Here is a 10261-nt window from a genome sequence, read left to right as displayed (position 1 = left end):
TCCCCCGTCCCGTCCACACGGCTCTCCGCGTCCAGACCCCCGCCCGGCCTCCCCGGGTCACCCCGCGTCCCGGCCGCCCCTTCCCCACCGACGCCCACCCCTCAGTGAGCGCAGCCCCTCCGACGGCCCCCGAGACGCCCAATCCCCACCCTCCCTCCGCACACTGCGGGGGACCCCGAACCCCGAGTCGTCCAGATTGACAGTCCTCACGGAGGGGACCCCTCGCACCCCCGTCCCCCCTGGAGGGAGCGGGGTCACCCCGAGCTCGCTCCCCGCCCCCACTTGGTCCCACGCCGCCGAGTCATCTTCCTGCGGCCTCGGGTCGGGGGGACCCCGCAGACCCGGCCGCCGGCGAGCCCCGATACAGACCCCGCGGCCCCTGCACCCCACTAGCCGGCTCGGCCCCCCCCTCCAGCTGGTGAGAGTCCCCTGCCCCCTCTGCACATTCGCCCCATTGCAGTCTCCATCCCCCTGTTAGCAGTTCCTGGGCTGGAACATTCTAGAGACACGGCCTTGGCTGATTGAAAAAGGAGAAAGAAAAAAAAAAGTCTATTTATGCAAAGAAATAAGGGATTTCGGGGAGCTTCTGAAAGCACGACGTGATCCCCCGCAAGCTGCGATCTGGAAGCTACAAGAGTCAAGAAATAAATGTCCCCCTTCCCGCCTCCCCCCAGGAGAAAATTCCCCCCAAAACCCCTAAAAGTCCCGCAGGCACATCAGCAAGCAGCGACGACTGGGGGGAGGTCTCCTGGCATCCTCGGACCTGGCGTGGTTTCCGCTGATCAGTGCTCAATTGTGAAACTTTTTCATGGGGGGGGGGGTCCCCAGAGGCGAGGTCCCCCTGCATGTGTGCATAACTGGTGTTTTCCTCTGCACAGACCCCAGAAGAAATAGAAAGACTGACGGTTGATGAAGACCTCAGCGATATCGAAAGGGCTGTTTACCTGCTCAGGTATTTGCACCCTGGCAGCGCTGATGGATGCTTTGGGGGATGGTGGGGAGGGAGGGTCACATGGACTTCACCACTGGAACCTAGTACATTTGCATGGCAGGAACTTAAACGTGTTATACAATTTAGATGTAGGCATGGACTTAGGCATTTTTTTATCCTTTTTTATTATTATTAATTTTAATAAACATTTACAGAGACTTTGGATTTCCATTCATTCTTTGTTGCATTTTTCTCCCTGCCCACCTTTCTGGACTGAGGAATTTGAGACTTGAAATAAGAGAGCGAATTGATGAAATACTTCTTGGAGGAGGGAGAGCAGAACTTTTAAAAAATAACTCATGGACTGAATTGAATCCGATCCCTTTTTAAAAAAAAAAAAATCCGCCCCCCCCCTTTTTTTTTAGCTTTAGTTGTTTTCATATAGAGGAGACAGAAATATCCAGTGATTAACTTTAAGCTCTTAGAATATGAACATTATATATCATTTACAATATAGAAATAATACTCCCAAATACGAACATGTTAGAATTTGCTGATCAAAGTATCCTATTTATATTACTTTGATAGATGAACTATTTCATTTTGCCTGAGAGACTTAAAAATTAAGGCTACTTTCATTTATATTTCCAAGTATCTCCTAAGTGCCACAGAATTGCTACAGGCAAATTATTATTGCAAATATTTACGAGATTTAGCTCGACTGTTTAAAAAATTGTACTATTGTGGATTTAACGTCTTAGAAACGACTATTAATGAACAGATCTAAGTGAACATTAGTGAACATATCTGAGAAAGTACTTTGGAAACACGTTTTTTTCCCAGGCGTTTTTTTTTGTATACCTTAAAGTTTAAGAAAAACTTGTACACCTCCCCCCGCCCCCCCCTTTTCACTTTTGTTTAGTCTTCACTTTTATTTTTCGGAATCAGAGTTTGGAATTTGATCGTTATTTACTTCCCAAGATATTGATCACCCTGGTTTCCTTAGCCTCCCTCTGTTTGGCCAGTTTCAGGTGGTGGCAAGGTTCTAGGTCTCTTGTTTACAGATCATGTTTCCAGCCCCATGTTAATTCACTGGATGAGTCTATGGAAAAAAACAAACTTTCTTTTATGATTTCAGTTTTAATTAGTCTTTAAACTACTACTGTTCTTAATTTAGTCAGTATCAGCATACTTATTTAAGGCCATTCCTTCAAATAATTCTATTTCAAAGTCTCTTTGGATCTTAGACCTATTCTGATGTCATTTTCCTCCTCCTTTTGCATGCTCACCTAATTTCTATCTATGGAATGAAAAGAATGTGTCTTTTGATGTTTACCTGGGGACTAATCCAACTTTAGGCTATGCTGGTATTGCATTGTTTTATAGATGAAGTGCTTAGTTTCTCAATAATGTACAGAGTAAACAACAGTTACCAACATTTGTCTTTTTCCGCAGTTCTGTGATTCTGAGTGGGTAGACAATTGGTGTTAAGCGTGATCAGAACTGACTCACAGCTGACCTTTAGTGAGTGTTCAGAGGCTGTAAATCACATGGGAGGAGATTGCCCATCACCTTCCCTCAGAGCACCTGGTGGATTCAAACAACGTGCCTTAGTTGATGTTAAGTTTGGATCTTTTTAGCATTCAGCAGTTCCTGGTTTGGACTAATTCTCTACTGAGTTGGTCAGTCTCAGCACTGGCTTCTGAGTAGAAAATAGAGACTCTTGCTCTCCTTCCTTGTGACAGCAGATATCTCGTTCTAGGTGTCAGTGACACAGCTGCTCTTTTAGGATAGCTTATATGCTTTGTTTCCTAGTGAACCAGGTCATCCTACTTTGATGTCTCAAGCACAGGACATAAGCTTCTCCCAGTTCTGGAACTTACAAAGCCTTTATAAAGACAGCCAGGCCCTCTCTTTCTTAGAGGAGAGCTTGAAAAAGACCCAGTGTCTCCTTTAGTTTCTTGTGGGTCACCTGCCTTGAAGGAGATTTACAGGGTGACTCGGGGTGTGGGGGGGAACACTAGTGTGGCTGTGGCTGGGTTCTCAAACGGACTTATGTTCTTCCTGTCTCACCGTCTTTGGGGGTGGGAGTTAAGTGGGATTTCACCGTTCTGCCAAGCCAATAGCAAGGTTCTTTCTTCCGTATGATTTAGGGGCGGAGGGACCGTCTCTTAGCTGTTTTCTAAACTTTCCCTCTGCTAAAGCTGCTTCACCTGCTCTTGTGTATTGTGCTTTCTATTTTAAATTTAATTTATTCCTTTCCCCCTTCATTTGGGTTTTCTAATGCTATAGAACATAATGTTGGGTCCTATTTTTCTCTCTTTGCATAATTTTCAGGTTTATTTTAGAGTGCTTGACCTTTTCCTCAGTATTGGACATTTTAGTTTGTTTTTCACTTTCTACTTTCAGATATCACATTTGTTTCTTTAATTTCCCCCTAGTTTTCCATACTGATTTTGCATATTTTGAAATATGTTAAATTAGAATTCAAGGTCAACTATATGGGGATCAGTAGGCAATATTTTGTGTTAGTTAAGACTATGCTGGCGTGTAAATGAAATCTAACACTTTAAAAAGTGTCTTATGCAGAGTCTTGTCACTCACTGAGTGGAAAACAAATCACATTATTCATTATCTTACTCTAAAAGGTCAATTATTAGTGCTATTTTCAATGTTAAGTTTAGAGAATAGTATGGTATTTGAAGATTTGACAGAGGTGAATTTGTGATTTTGCATAAATAGGATGCTAATCTCCCATCTGTGGCATTTAGCACTGAAGCAAAACAACTTTTTTAATAGTCACAGCTTGTGCCTTAGTCAAATCACATCATAACATCTTTTTCCTGTTCTCTCTTTGGCATACGCTTTAGGAATATGCTTAAAATACGTGAATAATTTTATTAGTGAAGAGTTAAGTGTGTTTATTGAGCTTTTGTTAAGTGAATCTTTTTTTTTAAAAAATTCGAAAGAAAGTTTACAGAAAAGTTTGCACTTTTCTTCCTTCCCCCCCCCCCCCAGTTCAATCTTCTCTTTGAAAAGTAAAAGAAAAATTCTTTAATTGTTATACAATCCATCCCCCAAGTCCATTCCACTATTCTGCCTTCATTTTGGACTCATGTCATGATAATAATACCTAATCATATATCCCTTTTAAACAATTCACTCCCTCATCTGTTTCATTGCAGTAAACATTATCCCCTCTTTCTCAGTCTCCCCTCAACCCCTGTGTCAGTCTTGTTTTATAACAGTGGTATTATGCCATATTTGTCTTTTTGTGGCTGAGATATTTCACTCAGTCAGCATAATGACCTCCAGGGTCACCCATTTTGTGTAATACTTCATGAGTTTCTTGTTTTTCAGTGCAGCATAGTATTCCACTGTGTGAATATACCAGAGCTTCTCTATCCAGTTGTTTGTTGATGGGCACTTGGGGTTGTTTCAAACTCTTTCTATTGTGAACAAAGTCAAAATAAACATAGGTGTGTATATATCTGCTTGGGTGGTAGTTCTGGTTTCTTTAGGGTATATTCCCAGTAGTGGAATTGCTGGGTCAAATGATATTTCTATTTGCAGATTAAGTGAATCTTTATTCATATCTCTCTAGTTGCCTACGAGATAAATCCCAGATACTTAAGCCTTGCATTCTGAACCCTTCACAAGTTACTTCTTAACTGTGCATTATGATCTCTCTCTAGTCCCTCACTTTTCCAGTTTTTTTTTTTTTTTAGCCCCTCTCCCTCCTTCACCGCGCCCGCCCACTTTTCCAGTTTTGAGGTATAATGTATATATCACTCCTCGGCCTTTTGGCTAAGATCAAGTGAGGTATAATGTATACATTTTACTCATTTAAATGGTTCAGATCAATAGATTTTAGTGTAGTTACAGAGTTGTGCAAACTGTCCTCACAATCCACGTTAGAACATTTGCACTACCCTAGAAGAACTCCAGGTCCATTAACAGTCACTCCTCTTCACTCCTCAGCTCTCCTAACCCCCAGCCAGCTACGGGAAACCATTCATCTTTGCTCCTTCTGGGCACTTTATGTAAGTGGAATCTTATAATACGTGGCATTTTGTGACAGGCTATTTTCATTTGCTGTGATATTCACCTAAGTTGTAGCAATGTGCCAATGAAATACATTTGTTTTTATGGCCAAATGGTGTTTCGTTATATTGGGTGGACCACTTTTTGTTGACCTGTGTTTAGCTGATGGACATTTGGGTTTTAGTGCTTAGTCCATCTCTTTTTGAAGCAACCTTGGTGGCTTCTTCACTGATCCTTAACTCTGATGTTTCTCATCCTAGAATGCACTTCCGGTACACCTGTCCGGTATTTAGCCATTCCTTTTGTCATCATGCATCTTTCTCGAGGCTCGTGAAGCTGCTGGAACCACGTGGTTCCCAGGCTTCCTTGAGATCCCACATCACTTAGTGGCTACATCCCTCAACTGACAGTTAATTGCTGCTTTGCATTCACAAGTGTGTGCATGTGTGTGCGCATTTGGTCAAGTAGGTTGCACATTCTAGAAGGGAAAGTTCTATTTTACGTTTTTTTAATGCTCTTTGCTGTGATATGAATATATAGCTTTTCATGGAATGAAGCATATTTATTGATTTTTTTTTTTTAAGTGAGCAGAATGCTTGATGAGTTAAGAAACGTACGGTTTTTGTATGGTAGACAGCAGAATCAGACAGACTTGGGTTGTGTTTGCCTTAATTGTTATTGTCTGTGTGACATCAGCAAGTTATTTGTGATTGTTCAGCTCTGGTGCCATCTGGAAAGGATTCCTGCTTCCCAGGGTTCTTGTATTCAATGTAGAGCACTAGGCATATGCTACCCAGTGAAAGGTAATCAGTCCTGTTAGGCTCCTTTCTTTTCTTCCTACTTTCCTCCTGGTTGAGCTGCTTAACGTACCTGTCCAACTTTTAGAGGATAACAGTATTAGTTTCACCGTCCAGTAATTTAATAGAGAAGCAGGCAGGCTAGTAAATGACACCAGCAGAGCTTTGTGATAGGGAGCCATTAACTTTCTTTCCTAATAATCTTTATCAGAAACCATATTCTTAAAAAAATTCTAAGGGAGCTCTGGGGACCTAGTGGCAAGACGCTGCACTGCAATCCCAGAGGTACGCGGTTCAAATCCACCAGATGCTGTGCTGGAGAAGGAGGGGGCAATCTCCTCCTGTACCGGTCAGATCTGATTTGACGGTACACTTAAAATTAATACAATAAAAAAAAATTCTAATATAAAAAATTTATAATAATTCTTAGCTGTATATGTCAACCTTTTTTTATCTGTTCTACAGGCGAAACTTTCCTTACCAAAGGGCCTTCTTGTTAAGCAGTACTTCGGTTTACATTATGTATAAAATGTACTGATTGATTAACATACCTCCTTTTTGGTTACTTCTTTTAAATTCACTAGTGACTTTTGAACTGTTTTCTTTTTTTTTTTTTAATTTTTTATTATTTTTTATTATTTTGTGTGCGTGTATCGTCAAATCAGATCTGACTGGTACAGGAGGATATTGCGCCTCCTTCTCCGGCAGAGCATCTGGTGGATTCGAACCGTGTTCCTCGGGGATTGCAGTGCAGCTTCTTGCCACTAGGCCACCAGAGCTCCCCTTGAACTGTTTTCTACTTTGCCTTTGAGATAAAGTGCATCTTTCAAAACTCAAACACTTCCTTGCCATGGAGTCGGTTCTGATGCATAACTGTGCTCCATCAGGTGCCAGAGGCTATAAATCCCAAGGAGAGGAAACTCTCCATCTTCCTCTCAAAGAGACGCCGGTGGGTTTGAACTGCCGGAGGGGTACAGCTTTTGGGTTAGCAGCGGCTCTTTTTCATTAGGAACATTGCCTCTCATCCTCGTTTTTTTAAGGGAAAAGTGCTCCCCCTAGTGACATCGCAAAGTGAAATTTCTGCAAACAACAGAGTAGACATAAACAAGACTAGTCCACAATGAACACTCTTGGTACCAGCAGCCGGGAAATTCAATGATGAATTGCACTGGGAAAGTCTACCGTCAGAGACCACTCCAGAGTACTGAAGAACAACGATATCAGTCTGGAGACTAAGGCGAGCCTGATTCTGGCCACGGTCTTTGCAGTTACTTGCTTTGCATCTGAAAGCTGGACAAACTAGTGGTGATAAGAGAATCGATGCCTTTGAGTTGTGGTGCTGGAGAAGAATATTGAATACACCATAGATTTCTGGGAGAACAAACAGGTTTGTCCTAGAGAAGGTGAAATCAGGCTGCTACTTGGAGGCAAGGATTCTGAAGCTTCATCTAACATACTTTGGACACATCGCAAGGAGGAACCAGTCCTTGGAGAGGGATATTGTGCTTGGAGGGTGGAGGGACAGCCCAGGAGAGGAAGACCCTCAATGAGATGAATTGATTTAGTGACTGGGGTAATAGGGGTATGTGTGTCAGAAACAATAAGATTGGCACAAGATAGAGCAGGGTATAAGGCTGTTGTACATGGAGTCACTATGAGTCACAAGTGACTTGACAGCACACAACAAAAACAGCAGTACTGAGTATCTGTGGACTGCCAAAAGAACAAACAGATGTCTTGCAAAAGGTGTTGTGAAAGTACTTCTTGGAGGCAAGGATGGTGAAACTTCATCTCTCATACTTGGGGCATTTCCTTGGAACGGGATATCATGCTTGGAAAGGTAGAGGGTCAGTGAAGGAGTTGCAGGCCTCCCATGAGGTGGGTTGACACGGTGGCTGTAGCAGTGTGCTCCAGTGTATCAGAAATGATGGGAATGGCACAGGATAGGACAGTATTCAGGTCTGTTTATAGGGTCAGTATGAGTTGTACTTGATTTGATGGCACCCAGCAGCAATAACTGCAATCTATATAGGGAGCTCTGGTGGCTTGGTGGTGAGAAGTTGTATTGCTAACCCAAAGGAACACAGTTTGAATCCACCAGGCAGTCACTCTGTGGGAGAGAGATAAGCTGCTCCTTCCATGTCTTTTACTGCCTCTGAAAAACAACTGGAAGTTCAGCTCTGCGTCGGTTCTGACTCAACGGCAATGCATTGATTAGAAATTGTAAACTATGTGTATTGTTTATCAAGTCTGAGAGCTTTGGGATCTCATATTCAAAACTAGAGCAAGGTAGTGAGGTGGTAAGAAAGAGTTGCGGTGATTAATCCTATTACAGGATTCTTTTATGTCTAAAAATGTCTATCCTTTTTACCCTCCAAACCGGAAAAGTAGTGCAGAAAAATGTTCATATCTTATTTTGAAGAGCATGTTGTTGTTTTTATGTGCCATCGAGTCACCTGAGACCCATAATGACACTATGGATAGCAGCTCTGGACCCTGCCCTGTCCTGAGCCAGTCTCTGTGATTCTGACATATATACCTCTATTGCCCCAGTGACTGTATCAGTCCATTTCATCCGGGGTCTTACTCTTCTTTGCCATCTCTCCACCCTTCTAAGCATGATGTCCTTCTCCAAGGACCTGTCCCCAAAGTATGTGAGATGGAGCTTTAAAATCCTAGCCTCCAAGGAGAAACTTGGTTTCACCCTCTCCAATGCAAACTTATTTGTTTTTTTGGCAGTCAGTGGCATGTTTAAGTTTCTTCTTCAGCACCACAACTCGAAGGCATCAGTTCTCCTTCTGTCATCTTTAGTCATTATCCAGCTCTGATGCATACTGAGTAATTAATTGCAAAAACCAGGATGGCCTGGATTAGGTGTACCTTAGTCTTTAGACTGACATCGTTACATTTCAGTACGCTGGAGATGCCCCTGACAGATTTACCTAATACAGTGCATCTTTTGATTTCCTGGCTGCTGGTGCCAAGAATGTTGATTGTGGAGCCGAGCAAGCTGTAATTGTTAACAACTTCAATCTCTTCTCCAACTATCATGGTGCTGCCAGTTGGCTCAGTGGTGAGAATATTTGTTTCCTTGATGTTGAGCTTCAATCTATATTGAAGACTACAGTCTTTGACCTTCTTTAACAAGTGCTTCAGGTCTTCCTCACTTTCAGCAAATAAGGTTGTGTCATCTGCATAACATGAGATGTTGATGAGTCATCTTCCTCCAGTCCTGATGCCACATTCCTCCTCATAAAGCCCACACTCCCAAAAGATTTGTTCTGCATAAAAATTGGAAAGGTATGGAGACAGAACTCATCCCAGAGGCACACCTTTCCTGATTTTGAACCATGCAGTATTTCCCTGCTCTTTTTTGAGGACTGCTTCCTGGTCCATATATAGGTTCCACATAGCATAATCAAGTGTACTGGGATTCCCATTTTCCTCAAGGTTAACCACAATCTGTTGTGATCCACACAGTCAAATGCCTTTGCATAGTCCATGAAACACAGATAGACATTCCTCTGGTACTCTTTGCTTTCTACAAAGATCCATCTGACATTTGTGATACTTTAATTTTTCTAAATTATTTTTGATTTGTAAGGAAATGAATAAGTTAGAAATTTCCGTTAAAAAAGTACAATGAATCCTTGAACAACAAGGGGATTCAGAATCCTAACGCTCCTGTGTAGGTGAAAATCCACATGTATCTTACAGTTGGTCTTCCAGCAATTCAGGTTTGAAAAGCACAGGCTGACCCTAAACAACAGGTTGGTTGAGCTTCAAGAACTGAAGTATTGGGAGTACCCACTTAAAATGCTATGGAACGTTACTAATCATCTCCATGTGAGTAGTTTGACTCTCCCTGGAGATGATTAGCAACACTTGAGCTCATTACTGTGTTGCAGGGAGGGGTGGGGAATCCATATATATGTGAGTGGGCCTGTGTTATTCAGGAGTCACCTGCACTATCATAACTATATTATTATCTTTGGTTTTTAAAGTAAATTATATCAATTATAACATATGTAAAAATGAGCACAAATCATAAACACAATAGTTTATTGAGCAGCTGGGTAGCCAGAACCCAGATTAAAAATAGAGCATTCTCTTTCCTATTAACCTAGTGATTCCTTTTTATTCCCTTCCAGGTTGTTTCTCTCCCCTACTCCATTAAAAGGGAAATTATTATCCTGACTTGTAACAGAGTAGATTAGTTTGCATGATTTTGAATTTTACATAATAGGGACGAAATACATGCCTTTTATCTAGTTTCTTCCACCCAGTACTTCACAACAGGGATCCACCTATGTCACTGCATGGTTGAATAGTTGTTCACACTCACCGCTGGATAATATTCCATTAGGTGAATACATCATGGAATGTTCTGCTAATAGATACTCAACCTGTTTCTAGTTTTAAGCTGTGATGAGTAATGCTGCTATCAACATTCTTGTGCTTGTTTGGGTGAATATATGCAATTCCACAC

The 10261-nt window shown here is 42.0% G+C and overlaps 1 protein-coding gene across 2 annotated transcripts in view; it reads left to right on the top strand.

Annotated features, from left to right (window-relative positions):
• Window positions 1-10261, top strand: part of PPP4R4 (protein phosphatase 4, regulatory subunit 4) — a 134594-nt gene that overhangs the window by 413 nt on the left and 123920 nt on the right. For both annotated transcript variants that reach the window (XM_006879096.1, XM_006879097.1), the window contains exon 2: window positions 879-952. In XM_006879096.1, coding sequence (XP_006879158.1) covers window positions 879-952 — 74 coding nt within the window. The remainder of the gene's footprint in view (window positions 1-878; window positions 953-10261) is intronic.

The sequence above is a fragment of the Elephantulus edwardii genome, unplaced genomic scaffold, assembly GCF_000299155.1.
Source record: "Elephantulus edwardii isolate Elephantulus edwardi_28Jun2011 unplaced genomic scaffold, EleEdw1.0 scaffold00002, whole genome shotgun sequence".
Classification (NCBI taxonomy): Eukaryota; Metazoa; Chordata; class Mammalia; order Macroscelidea; family Macroscelididae; genus Elephantulus; species Elephantulus edwardii.
The sequence above is the reverse complement of the archived record's forward strand: the minus strand, read 5'-3'. Positions and strand labels throughout refer to the sequence as shown.